The sequence below is a fragment of the Malania oleifera genome, chromosome 8 (genome assembly GCF_029873635.1).
Source record: "Malania oleifera isolate guangnan ecotype guangnan chromosome 8, ASM2987363v1, whole genome shotgun sequence".
Taxonomy (NCBI): domain Eukaryota; kingdom Viridiplantae; phylum Streptophyta; class Magnoliopsida; order Santalales; family Ximeniaceae; genus Malania; species Malania oleifera.
The window spans coordinates 36,935,196-36,957,403 of record NC_080424.1 but is presented as its reverse complement, the minus strand read 5'-3'; the positions used below and the strand labels follow the sequence as shown (position 1 = coordinate 36,957,403).

Sequence of the window (22,208 nt, the reverse complement as noted above, 5' to 3'; positions counted from 1 at the left end):
TCTTCTCCGATTTTAACGAACCCAAAAATTTTGATTAAAAAATACCAAAAATTTCGATTAAAAAATATCATTAACTGAACCGACCAAAATTTCATATTTAACCGAACTCAAAATCGATCGAACCAAATTTCGGTTAATCGATTTTAACCAATTTAATATATATATTTAACTAAAAAACTGAACTGAAAATTAAAAATCAAAATTTTAAAAAAATAAAAATTAAACCAAACCAAATAATTTTGAATGGAATTGCGATTTTAAAGTTCACACCGGACAAAAGGAAAGGAGCCCACCTCCAAGGAAGCACAAAATAAAATTAAAGAAAAAAACACGCCAACGACAAATCTGAGCGCAGCAGCTGGGTCAGTGTCTCAAGGGGGAATATGAGTTGCCTTTTCGTTGTGGTCCAACGCATTATACCGACGGTTGGTTCCATCACTTACCCATCCCCATCCCCATCCTCATCCCATCTTTAGATTTTATTTATATGTATATTATATATTATACATGGAATGGACTTCGGGGACATGATGAGGGAAAGAAAGCTCTAATTGTTTGGTGATTCCCACGTACGTGTGGGTTTGTGCTGCTGCTGCTGCTGGTAGAGTGAGGTGGTCGTCGCCAGGCCCCCACCACTGTCCTCTGCCCCCACTCCCTCCTTTACCGCCTCTGTGTGCTCGGGGGCGGTCCGGCGGAGGTGGGCGCGGGACCCACCCGTGCAGAAAATAGACCCCAACTATTGTGGGTCCCATCAGTTCCTCCGGCTCCCTCTCTCTCTCTCTCTCTCTCTCTCTCCCTAAAGCTAATACTGTTGCCCTGTGGATTACTGTCCCCGTCATCTTCGGTCTCTGCAAGAGAAGAGGGCAGATCTGTTGGGTCTGCTTGTTGGATGTTTTAGAATCAGAGTCACACATCCTCATACATACAGAGAGAGAGAGAGAGAGAGAGAGGCCCTCCCCCCCTCGCGGAACGAGTTGCTGCTGCGGTCTGAAATTCTACTGCTCTCGCGTCTCATCCGCTGCTGCGACTACACCATTCCTATTCCTCCATTACACGCCTACCATTGAAGGTTGGTGCCATTAGATGACTTCTTCAATTTGTTCTTCAAAATTTTGTTTTTTTTTTAATATATAAAAATTCTAAGATTTCTGTCTTGGTTTTGGATAGTAGTGGCGTTTTGAGGTTGACCTGAATAAGAAGGTTTTAATATTCGTTCATAGATGGACTGATTATGGGCATTTTATTTGTTTGATTCATGTTGTTGAGCTGAGGCTTTGGTGTTTCTTGCTGGTTCATTATATGTGTGTGTGTGTTTTATTTTTATTTTTTATATTTTTTATTTTTTAAATGATAGTTACAACTACACGCTGTTTGGGTCCTGGGAAAGTAGGGGGAAGCAGAGTATATGAAACATTGTGGAAATTTTCAAACTCGCATAAGCCAACTTGTTCTCCTAGGCATGATTGGGTAGCCGATTTTGTTTCGTTTCATTTTTCTTAGCAGCCAAATGGAGCCTCATTGGGATTTGATTTTGTTAAACAGTCAGCTGCCAGCTGTATATGTAGTTATATACTTATTGATGTAATAATTTTAATCATTAATGAGATTCAGAATTTCTCCCTCTACGTCTAGCTGTTTCTTCACATGGTATCAAAGCAATTAGAGAAATTCTTCTCTCATGGCTTTTTCTACAACTTCTTCACATACTTCTTGTTCTCCTGTCAACTCCAATGTTGATCCGAGCCCAAATCCTTATTACTTCCAAAGCAGTGATGGTCCAAACCTGCACTTGGTAAATAAGGTTCTTACTCGAGATAACTTTCAGACATGGAGCATGTGTGTAACAATGGCACTGAGTGCCAAGAACAAGCTGGGGTTCATTGATGGAACTCTGGAAGCTCCTCTCCCTATTGATGCGAATTATGCCACCTGGAAACGAGGCAATGACATTGTGAAGTCATGGATTCTCAATTCGCTGTCTGATGATGTTTATTCCAGTGTGATGTTCATCAAATCAGTAAGGGATATATGGATTGAACTTGAAGATCGATTCTCTTTGACTAATGGATCTTCCAGTTGCAGCAATCTATTTCTAATTTGACACAAGGTCAGATGAATATTGTCGATTACTTCACACAATTGAAGTCCTTATGGGATGAATTGATGAGTTATAGGCCAATTCCTGAGACATCTCCCGCTTCTTTGAAAATCTTGGCTGATTATCAGAATCAAGATTATGTAATAAAGTTCTTGATGTGCCTGAATGAGTCATACGGTCACCTTAAAAGCCAAAACCTTCTCAGCAATCCCTTACCTCCTATAAACAAGGTGTTTGCATTGCTTGTGCAAGAAGAGAGACAAAGGGAGATCAGTTCAGTGATTATTACTGAACCAACTACTATGCTAGGAAGAGCTACAGGAAATCAAGGAAATAAACAGAGTCATGGCAAGAAAGAGAGACCTGTGTGCTCCCACTGTGGACTTCTAAGACACACGGCTGAAAAATGTTACAAGTTACATGGGTATCCACTAGGATATAAGTCAAGATACAAGCACAATGCTCCTTCAGCAAATCAAGTAGTCTTCGCAACCAATGCTGAGCAATCTAGTGAATTGTAGTAGCTTCCATTCACTCAGGATCAACTTAGGCAGATCATGGCAATCATGCATCCCTCACCTGAAATACAGCCCCAACCTTCAGTTGGTCAAGTGACTGGGCCTTTCACTCACAATGCAGGATCTTTCTTTGTAGATCATCTCTTCTCCACAATGACAGGTATTCCTTCTTGCTCATCTGTTGTTTGCACTCAAGGCAGAAGCAAATTAGCCTCACATGGATTGTTGACACCGGAGCCACTGATCATGTGGTAAATTCTGTCCATTCTCTCACTACTATAACAACTTCCATCAATACATCTGTGAAATTGCCTACTGGTGCTCTTGTTTCGGTCACACTTTGGAACAATTCGTATAACACCTAACTTGTTGCTCACTGATGTTCTTGTTGTTCATTCTTTTGCCTATAACCTAATCTCAGCCAGCAAACTTCTAAAATCTATTTCTTGTTGCATTATTTTTCATGGCAAATATTGCTTTATACAGGACCTACAGACATGGAGGATGATTGGATTGGGTGAAGAGAGGGCAGGTCTCTATCATCTCCTCAATAAGCATTCAGTTATGTCAATCTCCAATACAACTTTCAATAAGAGTAGCCTACTCTTTGTACCTACTTCACTGTCTGTCAATGCTTATGATTTTGATGTATGTTTGGCATTATAGATTAGGACATCCATCCAAGCCTAGACTAGATTTGCTGCATAAATCTAACCCTGAAATAAAAGAATCAAATTATGGTCATTGTAATATCTGTCCTCTTGCTAAACAGCAGAGGTTGTCATTTCCAAATAGCAATAATAAGTGTTCAATAGCTTTTCAACTTCTGCATTGTAATATCTGGGGACCTTCTCTACTAAATCAATTGATGGTGCAGGGTATTTTCTGACCATTGTAGATGATCATACCTGATGCACTTGGTTATACTTTATGCAATCTAAGGCACAAGCCAGTTATTACTTGCAGTCTTTTGTCTCTTTTGTTGAAAATCAGTTTCATGTTACTATACAAGCCATACGTATTGATAATGGTGCAGAATTTCACATGCCTAATTTTTTTTTTATTTCCAAAGGCATTGTTCATCAAAAAACTTGTGTCCATACACCACAGCAGAATGGTGTTGTTGAACGAAAGCATCAATCATTACATCCTTGCCGTGGCTAGATCTCTTCGATTTCAATCCAATTTACCTCTTCATTTCTGGGGTGAGTGTGTTTTAACTGCGGTTTACCTCATTAACAGGTTTCCTACTCCAATTCTCAATGTCAAATCTCCTTTTGAGATGCTGTTCCATAAAATTCCTTGTTACTCTCATCTTAGAGTTTTCGGTTGCCTTTGTTTGTGTCTACTATTTCACATGGTAGAACCAAATTTGATCCTAGAGCAAAGTCCTGCATATTTGTAGGTTATCCTCATTTTGTAAAGGGCTATAAATTATATGATCCACACACTCAAAAATATTCATATCTCGAGATGTTGTGTTTCATGAGCATGTTTTTCACTTTCAGAAATTTTCACATAACCATTCCTCTGGTATTCCTCATCCCATTCTACCGAGTTGTATGACTTTTCCATCCTCTTCAACTCCCACTATCAGTTCAAATCCATCCACCTCTGACCCAACTTCCCATATTCCAAATATTACACCAGATCCAATTGAAGCTTCTGTTGATTCTCCAATTGACTCCAATACTTCCATTCCCTCTGTTCCTTTGAGAAGGTCTTCAAGACAAATTCGATCTCCTTCCTACCTTCAGGATTATCATTGTTCTCTGCCTTCTTTGACAAATCAGTCCAGCTTTGCCACTGTTGCAGGTCCAGGTTGTCCTCATGACATTTATCCCTACACATCCACTTCCAATCTTTCTCTTGCTCATCAAGCTTTTGTGCCCTCGGTTACCAACATCGTTGAACCTCAATCTTATAAGGAGGCAGCTCTTCATCCTGAATGGAGAAAAGCTATGGCTGTTGAAATCAAGGCTTTAGAAGACAATCACACATGGACCTTGATTGAATTGCTTCCTGAGAAAGTTGCCATTGATAATAAATGGGTTTACAAGATTAAGTTCAACTTTGATGGCAGTGTTGAGAGGCCCAAAGCTCGGCTTGTGGCCAAAGGTTTCACACAACAAGCAGGCTTGGATTACACCGAGACTTTTAGTCCTGTTGCTAAGCTGGTCAGTGTCCGCCGCATCTTATCCATTGTTGCTATCAAAGGTTGGCTCCATCAGTTAGATGTCAATAATGCTTTCCTTCATGGAGACCTTCATGAGGAAGTTTATATGCGTGTGCCTCCCGGATTTGTTGGCAAAGGGGAGAATATTGTATGCAAGCTAAACAAGTCTCTCTATGGGCTCAAGCAAGCATCACGACCATGGTACACAAAATTATTCACTTTTTTGACAGAATTTGGTTACAAACAGTCACTTGCAGACTATTCCCTCTTCACTAAGGATAATGGTGAGTCATACAAAGCTCTCTTAGTATATGTAGATGATGTGATTTTGGCAGGGAATGATTTACAGGAGTTTAAGGATCTGACACACTTCCTACATGAGAAGTTTAAAATTAAAGATCTTGGAGAATTGAAGTACTTCTTGGGAATAGAGGTAGCAAGGTCTAAAAGAGGCATTTCCATCTGTCAAAGGAAATATGCCTTGGACATTCTTAAAGATTTAGGTTATATAGTCTCTAAGGCAGTCAAATTTCCTATGGAGCAAAACCTGAAGTTGACTATAGAAGAAGGGGACTTACTTGAAGATCCCACTGCCTACAGAAGATTAATTGGGAGGATGTTGTATCTAACTATTACAAGGCCAGATCTATCCTATGTAGTTCAAGCTCTAAGTCAGTTCATGGACAAGCCAAGGGTACCTCACTTGACTGCAGCATATCGAGTGCTGAGGTATATCAAGGCTACTCCTGGTCAAGGTCTGTTCTTCTCATCAGACATGCATTTGAAGGCTTTTTGTGACTCAGATTGGGCAGGTTGCATAGAGACTAGGAGATTAGTCATGGGTTACTGTGTTTTCCTGGTAAATTCTTTAGTTTCATGGAAATCCAAGAAACAGAAGACAGTTTCTAGATCATCTGCAGAATCGGAATATAGATCCATGGCTACTACTGTCTACGAAGTAACTTGACTGATTTCATTACTTAAGGATTTAAAGATTAAGCATACAAGGCCAGCCTTAATTTTTTTGTGACAACCATGCAGCACTACATATAGCTGCTAATCCGGTATTCCATAAGAGAACAAAACATATAGAGATAGACTGCCATATAGTTTGGGAAAAATTACATGCTGGTGTTATCAAGACTTTGCAAGTCACTTCACAGAATCAGCTAGCAGACATCTTCACGAAACCTCTCGGATTTCTGCTTTTGCTTCATTGCTTTCCAAGATGGGTGTAATTGATGTTCATACTCAATCACATCCATCTCGAGGGGGAGTGTTAAACAGTCAGCTGCCAACTGTAAATGTAGTTAGAGAATTAGTTAGTATTCACAAAATATTATTGTAACTTAACTATATTTAGTTTGTTATTTTGTTATCTGCTTAGTTTGTTAGTTCTTCAGCTTCAGCTATATATACTTATTGATGTAATAATTTTAATCATTAATGAGATTCAGAATTTATCTCTCTACGTCTAGCTATTTCTTCACAGATTTGGTTTGTGGTTTTTCCATTGGTGTGTGGATGCATGCACTACTTTAATTAGCATGGTTTTGGCAATTTGACCAAATCGATGAGTCTGGCAAAATTTGTCTCTGCAATATTATTTCATTTATGGGTTAATGTGAAAAACTTGTCCTGGCTCAGTTAAGATAAGTGGAGAGGTGATTTGTCAGTTGGTTGTTTTTTATGCTGTGGGAAAGGCTTGTGCAGTAGCAACACAACATCTGAGAAAAGGAATCTATCACCAGGACCCTTCTTAACTGAGCCACAGATCCAGTACTTGAAGTAGGAGTGGATTTGATTCAGTCATCTACATTTGAATCCGGTAATACTAAAAACTTTTCCTTTTTTATTTATTTATTTTTTTTTCAACAACTAATTTAAGATAGTCTCTCCTTCTCTGGCTTGGTAAAGAAAAAATGAAATAGGAAGAACCAATGGTATTTTTATTGTAATAACTGAACCGTGAATACTAAGTACTTAAAGAGGATGCTAGTTGGGGTATCTAAACAAGTTTACAAGATATAATTAACTATAAAGGAGATATCATAAATCCCATGAAATATGAGATAAAGGGATATAAAATCTGCGTTGTTAACATATATGCTCCTTTATTTTTATTTATTTTTGAATCGATCAATAGGCTCTGATTTGTTAGCATATCTGATCCTCTGACAATTGACTTTGGATCTTTGATGCTCCTCTGACATTATTGTGATGATTTGCCTTAGATTTTCGACATTTAAGTCTGTAGCGGACAAAAAACCGTTGACGGTTTGATGAAACTGTCGATCGTTTGATGCAACAGTCGACGGTTTCCTTCTGAATTTGTTTCTGCTTGAAACCGTCGATGTAACCATCGACGACATCACTCTCATTGAGTGTGCCGAACTGTGATGCATTGTTAATACCCTCCCGCAAACTTTGCTGGGGTTGGAGACAATTTGTTGCGAAAAATAATGAAAAGTGGCCTTTGAAGGTATGGTTATGTTATGTGATTGTTGTGTGATTTTCTTTCCGAAGGTAGGTGATCTGTTGACGTAAAGAAAATTCACGTTCTAGTGATTTTTGAGCATATGCATTCTTGAGAGCCTCCCACATTGCATGAGCTGTGCCGAGGCCAACGACAAGTCAAAGAGTTTCCTCAGAAAGTGTCCCAATGATCCTCCCTTGAAGGAGACAGTTAGACTTTTGCCATACTATGAAAACATCTGTTAATTAAGAAATGGTGCTGACGAGTTTGAGAGTTTCCTCAGATGGTGTTCCAATGATCCACCCTTGAAGGAGACGGTCAAGAATTTCGCCATGCTATGGTGTAGCATTGAGAGATAGTGTAGCCATGGTGAAAGAAGAAGAAAAGAACATAAGATAAGAAGGAGGTGTACGGAGTGCAGGAGCTGTGATTTTTTCTTTAATTTTTATTATTATTATTATAATTTTTTTGACGTAGTGTTCACAATGGCTCTGATAACATAAAGAAAAAATGAAACAAGAAGAACCAATGGTATTTTTATTGCAATAACTGAACCGTGAACACTAAGTACTTAAGGAGGATACTAGCTGAGGTACAAGTTTACAAGATATAGTTAACAATAAAGGAGATATCATAAATCCCATGAAATATGAGATAAAGGGATATAAAATTTGCGTTGTTGACATTTATGCTCTTTTAATTTTTTTGAATCAATAGGCTCTGATTTGTTAGCATATATGATCCTCAAACAATTTACTTTGGATTTTTGATGCTTCTCAGACTTTATTATGATGATTTGTCTCGGATCTTTGACATTTAAGTTTTCAGCGGAAAAAAAAAACCGTCGACGGTTTGATGAAACCATTAACGGTTTCCTTCCGAGTTAGTTTATGCTTGTAACCATTGATGTAATCGTCAACGGTATCACTCTCATTGAGTGTGCTGAGTTGTGATGCATTGTTAATACTTGACTTGCTTGGTGACCTACTACTTCTATTTTTTGTTTCAAATTTGTCATTTTATTTTATTTTTTTTATTTTATGGGCTTCCAGCAAGTGTCATGCTTCCTTTCATGTTTTATTATTATTATTATTATTTTTTGAGTGATGGCAGCCTTATGGGGGTGTATAGTTATGAAAGAAGCTTTTCTTTCTCTATTCGGAGACACATAAATGAATAAATTTGAAGGATAACTATGATGATAAACAAGTTTTTGAGGATAAAATCTTCTTGAACATATGACATTTAGCATAAAAAAAACAATTTGACAATCTTTGTTTGCTTCATAATTTGTCTGAGAGTTGCTTATGGACTCAATTTAGCTGAAATATGATAATTCGTCCTTGGAAAATTTAGGGCAATCTATCAGGAAGACAATGAGAGTTCCAAATGACTAACTTTTTTTTTTGTTTCTTTGGTTTGTTTTTTAGTGTCAAGGAGGGAGGATACTTGAGCATATGATCGCACTTTGATGATTGGCTTGGGGATATTATTCTTGTGGATGGTAACGATTTTAATCTTGCCTTTAGATCTCTTTTGTTCTTGGTAATGAAAATTTTATGTTTTTTCCTCACAAAAACTTTGGTAATGTCCTCACAAATGAAGATATAGGGGTAAATTATATAAAGAATTTGTAATAGTGAGAAAGAAACATAGTGAAAGTGATGGTGTAATCCCAAGAGGAGGGGTGAATTGGGTATTTTAAAATTTTAACGCACGGAAGCTTGATTAATTTTAAAACTCAACCACATGTTCTAATTATTTCAATCAACACGGAAGTCTAATCTGTGAACAACTATACCAATGAACAATCCTAAATATAAAATCAAACCACAAGGCTTATTATATTCCCAGCAGATTAATATAGATGACAAGTTACTTAACCATACAAATATTAATCTTGTATTGGAACAATTAATGGTCAATATCATGCAATCCCAGCAGATTTAAATCACTTCCAAATTTGTAGCTATAGTAGTGTTTGATCTCAATATATATAAATCATTCAATATATTCACAAATCAAGTTAAGCATTCATACCATCCCCAAATCACGGTAACTTATTCACAACAGATGATTATCAATTTATATGTGCAAGAAAGTAAATAGATAAAGGGAAAGAAGAACACCCTGATTTTTTACAAGGCTTGGCAACCTGCCTGCCTCCTTGCCTCAAGCAACCCGCTATGAGAATTTCACTTACTCTCTTTGTTCAATAGGTGGAGTTATCTCTCTCCTTTCTGTAGGTGGAGCACCTCTCTTCTTTCAGTAGGTAGAGACACCTCTCAAGCAAGAACACCCTCTTGCTTGTCAACAATTCACACCCGAACCCTCCGTTCACAAGTAGAACAATAGCAGAGTTTGTACAATAAAATACTCTCTAAAAAGAGCGGATTCATACACAATAAAACCTAATGTACTCTCATAAAGGTATTGCTATGTAGCTCACAGAGATTTGCTAGGTTTTCTAGGTTTTTGAAAGCTTAGAACTTGAAAGAACAAACTAGAAAATAATTTCAGCAAGGGAACAGTGCACAACAGATTTTTTGAAGTAAAATCAATGTGTCTTCTTGCTCTAGGGTTGCCCTAACACGATTAGGGTTAGCCTTTTATAGTTAGGTTTGAAATATGACTGCTTGTGCATGTTTTTGTAACACTATATTTCAAAATCGGAAAGATTTTAGGCCGTTCTCGAGACTTATCGCGCACTTTGGTCGCCTGAACCATGTGTTCGGTCGCCCAAACTGATTAAAATTGAATTTCCAAAGTGGCAGTAGCATTTCGGGCGTCTGAACTCTAAGTTCGGTCGCCTGAACTTGTTCGGTCGACTGAACATTAGGTTTGGTTGCCTGAACTCCTTGGGAAATTTCAGCTGTGATTTTTATGAACACCCTTCATAATTTTGAGCGTAACATTTTCTAGAGAACTCAAAAAAGGGCGATCTAGGTATCAACAGAAAGCTAACAAAATATTCCACAACTTCCGTGTCGAAGACTTTTGAGGATGAGAAGATATAAATAGAGAAAATTGCACATCAAGACGGCTGCTGAAACAAGAAGGGAATTTGAAGAATCCTGTTTTGGAGCTTTTCATTCCAAAAATTTCATATCCTTAAACTTGATCTTCATCCAAGCTTTGCTCCATTAGCCATCTTTGATATGCTTGTATTCTTCATGACTTTCCATTTTTCATTTTTCATTTTTCATTGTGCTTTTCTGTTGAAATACCTGTAAATACACTTGATAGTACAATTAGATGCCTTGGTTTATCATTATCAAAACGAGATTAAGTCTTGTGAGGCCAACAATTTCCTCCTTTTTGATGATGACAAACAAGGAGCAAAATGAGGTAGCCTTGATAAGGCACCCCTCATAATAAGCATAAACATAAAATCAGCAATGTAAAATTATTTATTTAAACTTAATTGTGATTTAAATTCTCCCCTTTGACAAAACATTTTCCTCCTTTCGACTTAGAATTCAAAAGGTATTTTATAATAAAATTTTTGCATTTTGCTAAAAAATTCTCCATCTTTTGTCATCAGCAAAAGGTTCAACAGATTTTAGCATACAAGTATATTTTTGCATTTTGCTAAAAAATTCTCCCCCTTTCGACATCAACAAAAGGTTCAACAGAGATTAGCATACAGGTATATTTTTACATTCTGTTCAATAAATTCCCATTGAGAATTCATATATCAGCTATTTCAATTTTCTCAACCAAGAATTTTTCATAGCCAAATAGCGGCAGTTCACAATCAAAATTCAGCAATATGTCACAACAAATATTCATCAGCCAATAATACAAGGATAAGCATTTATCAAACAGCATGCATTCAACAATTAGCATGCATAAGCAATAATCAGTACAAGCACAACCATGCATGAATTAGTGCATCAATTGGCAAACATATTCCAGTACCAACCAACAAAGATTACAAAATGGACAGCAAGAGCAAACATAGGTTAGCCTGGCACACATAGATATCAGTTAGAATAACATTCCCAATATGTATCAATCAGTACAACCATTCATATGATCATAATAAACCATATATATATATATATATATATATATATATATATTAAAAATTGAATTTATACATGATTAAACGGAATGTTTTCAAAACAATATATATTCAAAAGTTCTCCGCCTAAACTTAAGCTATCCCTCAATCAAGTCTTTATCGGTTGCATCTTCTCCTTAAGATTAAGCTCATTCTCCCCTTAAGATTAAGTTCTCATTTTTTTTGCATTTTGCTTTACTATCTCCCCTTTTTTATCTTAGATCATTTATTTTGCATTTTTGTTCAAAATTCTCCCCCTTATCTTTATCTTAAAATAAGATCTCCATTTTTCTAAACTTTATTTTGCATTCAGTTCTCCCTATCATTAAAAGGAGTCTTATCATTATTTGCATTTAACCAAAAGTTTGAAGCCTAAAACACTTTATTACATAATCAATGCAAATAGTTTCCATGTTAGTCCAATGATAACTAACTCTTATAATCCTTGGTTTTGGGTTTCCCGTTTATTAGTTGGAGTGTTTCATAGGAATTAAACCAATCCCAATATATGGGTCAAGCTTTGCAAGGGAGACTTGCTATGTTGTAATGTGATGCACCATTTTTAAGACTTTCTAAATTTGACCACCTCATTTGTTTTTCTTTGCCTAATTTTCTCAAATTTAGCAACATCATATTAAGATTTGAGTGTTCAGGTGTTTTGGTGGAGTTGAGGAAATAAAGAGAGAAGGACCAATTTTTGAAACCAAAATGGATTCGGTTGACTGGACAAGTCGTTCAGTAGCCTGAATGTCCTGAATTTTCCAAGAACACCCAACCCAATAAGCATTCGGTCGACCGGACAAGGGATTCAGTCGCCCGAATGTCCTGAACTTTACCAATTACGTAGATTTAGCTTGGAACACTTAAGGTAATGAACCAAATCTCTTCAAAAACCTTCCTAACATTTGATAAGCTTAATTTACTTCAAATTCTCTCCTTTTTATCTAAATCTCTTTTTTGCATATGAATGACCAAATTTCAAATGGCTTTCCAAATTAGCTATTAGTGCATAGGTTTTTTTGAATTCAATGCTTTCATCTTAATTGAAACCTTGTGCAATCCAACCTTGCTTCGTTGCAGCCAACAATGCCATTTTCATAGTCATTTAGTTCCAATACTTATGTCATCAATAGGCCTAGGAACTAATCTCCAAGATAAATTTTCTGGGTTCTAAGGGTAGAATAGTTATCTATGTTTTAGAGTGAAGAGCCAGTAGTTGCCCTATATAGAGATTACCAAGTGTTTGATAAAAAGTTGAGAGCTGAATGGGGAGTATGGACTTTTATAAAAAATAAGCCTAATATCTTCATGCTTTTGGATTAAGCATGATAAGCATGTTCTAATCATTTAGGCAATGAGGACTCACGAGTATCTGAATTTTTCTTGATCAATGCTTTTGTATTAACAATGACTAAGAAATTTCTGATAGATCAAGTAAAGAAGAATCTTCTACTTTGAGTTAATGAAAACTTGAATTCCTTAGTAGAAGCTTCTAATATGATCAAGGATTGAAAGCTTTTAAGGGATTTTGAAAGGCTCACTTAATAATAAGTTCAGAAGAGTATTTAGAAGCATTTTTCTTTTTGTATCAACCATATGTTGTGAGTGTTCAAAACCAATTGCACTGCACTAGCACTTCATGATTGAGTGTAGGTTTCTTAGATAAGCATGATTGTTCATTTAGTGAACCCATTAGTGTCTTGAGATGATGATAAGATGAATATCCCATTTATTCAATATTTGACACGCTGAATTAATGATTTTTCATTTTGAAAGTCTTTCAATTTTGATTAATCATTTTTAGGATTTGATGGTACACACTACTAAAGCTGTTATGATTTACTCCCCTAAAACTCAATTATGTACAATGGACAATATATGCTATGCTTTAGATATTCAAACCTTAAGCATACATAAATTATTTATAATTATTCAGCAAAGGTAAACACCTTTGTCCTTAGGAAGTGGATTTTCTAGGGCATGCTATCTCATCCCTTGAGTTATGGCCAACACTTTCATGTATTAAGAAATCACAATGATATACAAGTTAAAAGATCATATTGGATATATCCTTTGAATTTCTCATATTGGCTTGATTCTCTAAAGTCTTTAATAATGTAGATGCGATACTAGAATTTGATATCTTAATTGCTATCCACTATCAAGGCATTGCCATCCCTTTCATTTAGGTATGATTGAATCTACTTAACCCTAAATGGATGGCTAATCCTAAGATCTAAGGAAGAGCTTATTTTAAAGATTACGTAGTTTGCTTTGGTACCCATTCTTCCTTGGGTCCTAAGTGGTTTGTTTTCTTGACTACTCATACCATCTTCCTATTTTTGCCTCTAGCACCTATAAAGGGGCAAGTATAACGGATGTGCCATTTTCTTTCACAACATGAGCATGTTTTGTTTGAGGGATTTGGTTTGTTAATCCTATTTTTATGAAAATAATTATGACCATGGGATTTAGAAGAGGAACTTGAATCCTTTTTGAAAAAATTATTTCTTTTAACTCCCAAGGATTTATTGGAGTTATCATTTTCTCTTGTAAATTTGGAGATTATTCTAGAATAAGCTTCCAACTTTGTCTCTAAGCTAGTGGTTTTAAACTCATCTTCCTTTTTGAGAGTGACATGAGATTCTTTTAACTCTGTTAATTCCTTTGCCAACTTTTCATTCTCATTTTTCAGAATAATATTCTTTTTAGATACTTTTACTAGAATCTTAAGCACTTTAAATAACTCATTTTGTAGTTTCTCATAAGATGACATGATTTCATCACAAGAATCATCATATGATTCATCACATGATTCGTTACAAGATTTATCATATGATTCATTACAAAAATCATTACACGAATCATTAAATGAGGTAGACTAAGAGACATGTACCTCTTCATCGACTAATGCTATTAAGCAACTATTTTCCACTTCTTGATCACTTAAGTCTAAATCATCCCAAGTGGTAGCCTTCTTCTCTTTGGTTCCTTCAAATGTATTTTCTAGTTCTTCCCATATTTTTTTAGCACTTTGACAAGTCATTATTCATTAGTATCTAAGTCATAATACAATACGTTTATAGCACTAAAATTGATTTGCATTAAATCAATGTCATTATCATTCATCTCATTTTCTAGTTTGGGAATTTCATTATTATTAACAATTTTCATTGGAACATAATTCCCTTGAACAATTACTCCAAGCTCTCCAATCCATTGTTTGGATAAAAATACTCATTCTTTGTTTCCAAGAGGTGTAATTTACACCACTAAACATTGGAGGCCCTGTGTAGGATTGACCCTCACAAAATGGGGACACACCTAGGTTTGCCATTTGACCTTTATGCAACTACTAGTTAAGATTTATTGCGGCCTGACTCTGATACCAATTGAAAGTGATGGTGTAATCCCAAGAGGGGGGTGAATTGGGTATTTTAAAATTTTAACGCGCGGAAGCTTGATTAATTTTAAAACTCAATTACCATGTGTTCTAACTATTTCAATCAACACGGGAAATGAACAATCCTAAATATAAAATCAAACCACAAGGCTTATTATATTCCCAGCAGATTAATATAGATAACAAGTTACTTAACCATACAAATATTAATCTTGTATTTGAACAATTAATTGGTCAATATCATGCAATCCCAGCAGATTTAAATCACTTCTAAATATGCAGCTACAACAGTGTTTGATCTCAATATATATAAATCATTCAATAGATTCACAAATCAAGCTAAGCATTCATACCATTCCCAAATCACAATAACTCATTCATGGCAGATGATTATCAATTTATATGTGCAAGAAAGTAAAGAGATAAAGGGAAAGAAGAACACCGCGTTTTTTCACAAGGTTCGGCAACTTGCCTACGTCCTTGCCTCAAGTAACCCGCTGTGAGGATTTCCTTTACTCTCTCCGTTCAAACGGTGGAGTTACCTCTCTCCTTTTAGTGGGTGGAGAACTTCTCTCCTTTTAGTAGGTGCAAACACCTCTCAAGCAAGAACACTCTCGTGCTTGTCAATGATTCACACCAGAGCCATCCGTTCACAAGTTGAACGATAGCAGAGTTTGTACAATAAAATACTCTCTAAAAAGAGTGGATTTGTACACAATAAAATCTAACGTACTCTCATAAAGGTATTGCTATGAAGCTCACAAAGATTTGCTAGGTTTTTTTGGTTTTTGAAAGCTTAGAACTTGAAAGAACGAATCAGAAAATAATTTCAGCAAGGGAATAGCGCATAGCAGATTTTTCAAAGTAAAATCAATGTGTTTTCTTGGTCTAGGGTTGCCCTAAAACAATTAGGGTTAGCCTTTTATAGGTAGGTTTGAAATATGACCGTTTGTGTATGTTTTGGTAACATTATATTTCAAAATCAAAAAAATTTTAGGCCGTTCTCCAGACTTATCGCATACTTTGGTTGCCTGAACCATATGTTCGGTCGCTCGAACCGATTAGAATTGAATTTCCAAAATTGTAGTAGCATTTCGGGCGCTTGAACTCTAAGTTCGGTCGCCTAAACCCATTCGGTCGACTGAACTTTAGGTTCGGTCGCCTGAACTCCCTTGAAAATTTCAGCTGTGATTTTCCTGAACACCCTTCAGAATTTTGAGCATAAATTTTTCTAGAGAACTCCAAAAAGGGCGATCTAAGTATCAACATAAAACGAAGAAAAAATCCCACAACTTTCGTGTTGAAGACTTTTGAAGATGAGAAAATATAAATAGAGAAAATCGCACATCAAGACGGCTGCTGAAACAAGAAGGGAATTTGGAGAATCCTGTTTTGGGGCTTTTCATTCCAAAAATTATTTTAACCTTTTTGAAATAACTTTTGACCTTGTAAAAATATTTTCAAAATATTTTAAAAGGTATCTAGGTCCAAGGATCTAACCTAAGAGCTTCATAAATAGAGACAAACTTGAAAAGTACTTACATGAGACCTAGTTTACAATACTCATTGTAAACTAACTAGGTCTTCATATCCTTAAGATCTTCATCCAAGCTTTACTTCAATAGCCATCTTTGATATGCTTTTATTCTTCATGACTTTACATTATTCATCTTTCATTGTGCTCTTCTATTGAAATATCTATAAATACACTTGATAGTACAATTAGATGCCTTGGTTTGTCATTATCAAAACGAGATTAAGTCTTGTTAGGCCAACACATAGTTCATTTGCCATAAGATTTAGAGAGAGAGAGAGAGAGAGAGAGAGAGATAGAGAGAGAGATGAATCAAATCACCTATAAAGTCCTTAACAATTACAATCAGATGAGAAATATGGGATCAGGTATGTGTTCCTATGAGCGGATTGTCAATTTCAGAATACACTATGGTTCCCACTTAGATGCAAAATTTTCCAAAAATAGCAAAATGTTCATGGCTTGTTTATGAGCTTCAAAAAAGTAAAGTTTGTACAAAATCATTAAATATATTAGTATTTTGCTTATCCATTTATACATTCAGTTGTGAAATCAGCGCTTGTGACCATCCTCTACATTAACTACAATTACACTTGTAAAGGATCATTTGCATGATGGAGTGAGAGATGGCTGGATGAATAATTTGTTTGGACATTTATATTGATATAGATATTTTTAATAGTGTTGCAAATGAGTTAATTATGGAATGATTCCAAAATGTAAAAACCCATTGAGGACTATTGTAAAATATATCATTCTTAGAATGAATGTGCTAAATATATTTTTATTTGTTTTCTTTTATCTCGATTAGTATTCAAGTGATTTGTTTGAATTCATATTATGATAATCTATGATCATTAAATATTTAAATACTTAATGCTGCAGTAAAAAATATTAAGATGCATATGTTCACACCCTAACCAAAGGTTCTGCCCCTGCATTTTGGCTGCCACTGTCTTATAACAATAATTACCGTAACCTGTTATCTCCTCTCTTTAACCTTGAAGCAGCCTTACAGTTATAACATTATATTTTGAACTGAATTTTGTGATTGAAAATTTCGATTGCCTGGTACTTGATGAGTTTTAAGAAAATGGCTGTAAATGATGCACTTTATTACAAATATTCAAGTTTTGAAACGTCTATTCATATTTTTAATTCCTTGCAGTCATGTGCAGAGTGATTTTTTTCCCACTCCTTGTTATTGGCAAAGAGTGCCCTAATAGAAATTACTGCTGAACGAAATGTTAATTTGTCTGAAGTAAGCTTCACTTTTTTTTTGAAGGAGCAGTTGATGCTCTTTTTTCTTTCTGTATTGAGTCAAATTTATTGTCTTTATATCCATGAATGCTAAGGTCTTATTTGTGAGGTATATAGCTAAAAGACAGGTTTGATCTTGACTTTCAGTTTGAAGGTGCTCAATGCTATTTCTCTTATTGGACCTACCTAGTCATACTTATTGCCTTCAATTTTTTTTAGTGCCTATATTTGGTTTGACTAAACATTACATATGCTCTTGGGGAACCTACAAAGTTATTTAACTCGGACATTGCCGGAGTCTTTCTACATTGGAACTCTAGACCTCCATCCTTTTTTTTTTTTAAATTTTAAATCTGGTTTTTTATATATTGTAAACATGTATGATATGACTTATCGGTAACAAATGCTAATCTTGGAGAACATATTGGCTAGCTGAATGTTTAATTTATAAAAACTTGATAGAATCATGTTGTGGAGTCTCATTTTGTAGGTGTTTATATGCTCCTGAAATGCCTGATGGGCTCGTTGAGCTTCCTGGGTTTTTGAAGATGGTCTTTCTTATTGAGCATGAATCATCTACCACAAGAGATACACGATTAAAGCACTTTGTCACTTGTTCAGCAGGAACAAAATGTTGAAATGTCAGTGCTGTTAAGATTGAGTTGTTATTGCAACTTGGAGTTGGTCATTTGAGTAATCACTCCCTACTCAAAACACTCATTTGAGAAACCATGAAAGGGAATGATTTAAAACCATGCAACAAAGTGGATAAAATGAAATACTGCTCCCAGGAGAAGCTAGATGTTCTGGAGAAGGCACTGAGTTTACCTGATTGTTGTGGAAATTTTACTGATTCAAATAATGAAGTTGAGAAGCAAGAACATAAACCTGACCATGCAATCAACCATTGTGGGTCTGAAACATTGCCCAGAATGGAGAGGAAATGTGTAAGTTATGATCAAGTTTCTAATGTTTTCAGCCATGGATGTGAAAATAGTTTGAAACCACAATCTTCAGTTGCTTCAACATCAAGAATTTCAGTAGTTGATGTTGGAACATGCAAAGAAGGTCGTGTTGTAGCAAATTCCAAGGCAGTGTGTGGTAGTGTTGTTATTGCATCTTCAACTGGTCAGACTAATCTTTCTATTGACAACAATCCTAGGGATGGTGATTTGTCAATGCACTCTTCTGGAACGATTGAATTGACACAGAATATTTCCTTCAGGAGTGATGTAAGCATGGAAACTGGACAAGCTCTAAACAAAGAGTTCAATGAGTTTGATGTTGGAGGAACTAAGGGATGCTGTCTGAATCCTGGCGAACATGGCTTAAAGACAGTAGCACGGGAAACTTTTCCAGATAAGCAACATAAAACAGAGTCCTCCTCTTCTAATTCAATACCTGTCATTTTTCCAGCTTCTTCAAATGATAGCTGTCAGGATGCATCAGTAGATGGCAAGTCAGGCAAGGTCGGTAACAGTGGCATGAACAGTGATATCTCTACTGGCATCAGCTGCAACCTGGACGAGCCTGTGGTCAAAAGTATATTGTTTCATGCATCAGCACAAACAAAACCCAAGGCTGTGCCAGAAACGTCAGTATTCCTCCCTGTGATAAAAGGCAATGTGGGTGAAGCCTTTGAAACGGTTGACAATCTCAGAACTGGAGATGTTGAAAATGTTCTTTGGAAAATTGCAGGCCTGAATTCTGGTACGATGGAGAAGGTTGTTGTTCCCAAATCCAGTCTGCTAGAGAAGAAAAATGCAGAATATATGGATCAGGATAAAGTGGGGCGTTCCTGTGAACTGGCTAATAGTTTGGAAGTGGCTTGGAAAGTTGCAAGGGAAGGAAAACAGCAGCTTGATAGCTATAGAGAGACATCTGGAAGCTCCTTTTCTATAGGAGAGAAAAATGATGGGACACTTCATCCACGTTCTGTCGTTTCTGCAGATCTGAATAAGGACTGCTTTGCAGAAACTGGACGCAGAATCAAGCTGTGCAATGAACATTTATGCTTGGAGGTAAGGGGTCCTTCACCGAAAACTGAAGTGCAAGTGCAGCGTGAAGCTATTGATGTTCATGGGTGGGAATCATCTAACTCATCTGCAAAATCTGAAGTACGTGCTGCCACCGACCAGACTCGACATTTCCATGGATTTGATTTGAACAAAGACATCCCAGCAAATGAAGTAGAATATCCTAAGCAGTCAATGAATGGAACTGTATCACCTCATCTAGAAAACCCATCAATGCCTATAATTGTCGTGGCTAAATCTGGGGTTCCCATGTCGTGGCCAATAACTCCATTACAGTTTGAAGGAGAATTGGGTTGGAGGGGATCTGCTGCAACCAGTGCTTTTCGACCAACTCTTTCCAAGAGTTCAAGTAAATCTAAACCATTTTCTACCAGTGATGGTAACTGCTGCTCAAAACATTCACGATGTTTTAAGGGGATTGACCTCAATGTTGCTGCTGCAGGAGATGATGCTTCTGTGCAATTATTCCCAAGGAAATCTCCCCTGGTACCTTCAGGTTTCTCTTCTGAAGAATCTGTAAATGTTACTTCAAAACAAGCAGAACAGCTTAAGCTTGACCTGAACTGTCTTAGTGAAAATGATAACTGTCTCCAGTCTTCCCAACAAACATCATTATCAAAGCAGTCCATTGGGGATTTTGATTTGAATGATAATCCATCCAATTGGGATGTGAGCAGTGATGTTTGGCATCCTGGTCAAGGCACTTGGAAATATAGAAACAAGCGATCAGATTGTGCTTCTGGTTCTTCTGCAATAAATGCAAAGCGGTTAGATTTGAATAGTGTAGGATCAACTTATTGGGCTGATTTGAGCTCTATGCAGGGCTTCGGCCATGGTCATGTGCAACAATTTCTGGTGGCAGCACCTAATGTGCCACCCCAGGTTGAACAAATGAGGGGGGTCATTCCATTACAGCCCAAATTAAACTATACACCATCACAGCCTCATCCTTACCCCTATGGTAATGGAGTCTGTCTTGACCCTGCTGACCCCCTATCCTCCCCCTTTTGTACTACAGGTGCTCTACCATGCATTACAGACCCATGGGGAACTGCTTTCCTCTCTCAAACATCAACATCTGGTACTCTCTCCAGCTTCCCTGGAGCCTCACCTATCATAGAAATTGTTGGCAGACCACGACCCAGTGATGTTGCAGTTGTAAGGCCAAGATTTGATCTAAATGGTGGATTAACTTTGCCACAGAATGGAAACAGGGAAGGAAATGGCAGACAAGTGTTGATCCCTGTGACTAATACATCAATGCAAGGGCAAATTAAGTCTTTCCAACAAGCTGCTTTATCTGCTATGCCAATGAAGAGGAGGGAACCAGAGAGTGGATGGGACTCGCACCAGCTTTGGCTATAGACACGTGAGTTCGTGGCGCTAGATCTCCCCCTTTTTGTTTTTTTCAATTCCCAAAACATCTTCTGCCCAAAGCAATGTAATTGAATTAAACATATAATTTGCTGCTATACTTTAATTTTTGATTCTAAGGAACTTGCATAGAATCAGGCAGCTTTGGCTTCCCCAGACATTCTCTTATAGTAGCCTGCTTAGGCCAATATTGCTCCTAATTTTCATTCTACGCAGGCAAATTTTCATCATTATAATTCTTTTTTATTAGCAAATTTTTGCTCTGCTACCTGGGTTCCATGAAAGGCCCCTGTACATGTTACATTTTTAATTTTTAACAAATATGAAATTACTTTCATATGCTAATTGAATTCCCAACATGAATTTCTGAAGTTGCTGTTTTGGAAATGTATACTGGACCACTTACCTCTTTTCAATGTCTAGTGTACATTTTTTCTCATTTATGTTTTTTCTGGGTCGCTGCATTGATTGAACTCTTTTCTGTTTTTAGTAATACTCTGAGATGGGCTGATTGCCTTGTTGCTTTGGAAGCATATTCTTTTGGTAAGAATCTATTGCAACCCACCCGACACCCAGGTTGTCTTTGGGTTCACTGAAATATTTATTCTCAACAGTAGGTGGCCATAGTATTGGGATTTGAATATTTGATATGTTACAAAAGAAAATTGTTGTAATCATAAATCAAAAGATATAAAATATAGAAAGAATTACTATTCCCAAATTTGTGAATTAGGAACACCTAATTCCTATCAATATTTGATGAAATAATACAAATTTTTGTATTTGCTATTCGCTTTATCATAATTGTTGGAGTGTCAAGCATGAAGAAGAAAAAATTCGGGCTGTCCATTTGATGTTGAGATCCAACGGCTACTGTGTATTCTTGATTGGGGGGCATTGATGTAATTTACTTGTAATTTAACTGTAAATTGAAACAGCAGGGTGGGGGAGAAAAAAAAAAAAGGGGTATTTAGCCGAGAGTTTTTCTTTACAATAGAGATTGGCCTTCTCCTGCGAGAGAGGAGCAGCTACCCAAGAGAGTCTTCATTGGCCAAGAGAGAGCCTTCAGCTGCAGCATTAGAGAGAGGGATACGGTAGGAGAAGGGTTCGACTATGGGGGTCTCTAGCTTCCAGTGTAGGTTCACGCACGGGTAGGTGTGAAGGTAAACACAGATCTAGGTTTTGGGAGAGTTTCTTTCAGGGAATCAGGGAGGAAGATAGGAAGAAGCTTAGGGTTCTTCGCAGGTGCGAAGAGGAGTTTTCTTGG

At 36.6% G+C, this 22,208-nt stretch overlaps 1 protein-coding gene across 3 annotated transcripts; it reads left to right on the top strand.

Annotated features, from left to right (window-relative positions):
* The first annotated feature begins 512 nt into the window (after positions 1-512).
* LOC131162304 (uncharacterized) lies at positions 513-21,171 on the top strand. Of its 3 annotated transcripts, none has more exons than XM_058118632.1 (3): positions 513-1,069; positions 8,699-8,772; positions 18,022-21,171. In XM_058118632.1, exon 3 carries the CDS (start codon positions 18,263-18,265, stop codon positions 20,930-20,932), a length of 2,670 nt encoding a protein of 889 aa, XP_057974615.1. In that variant the 5' UTR covers positions 513-1,069; positions 8,699-8,772; positions 18,022-18,262; the 3' UTR covers positions 20,933-21,171. The 3 variants fall into 3 exon arrangements, with proteins under 3 accessions (XP_057974615.1, XP_057974617.1, XP_057974616.1); XM_058118633.1 differs by having other exon boundaries at positions 541-1,069; positions 18,009-21,171; XM_058118634.1 differs by lacking the exon at positions 8,699-8,772 and having other exon boundaries at positions 522-1,069.
* The last annotated feature ends 1,037 nt before the right edge of the window (positions 21,172-22,208 follow it).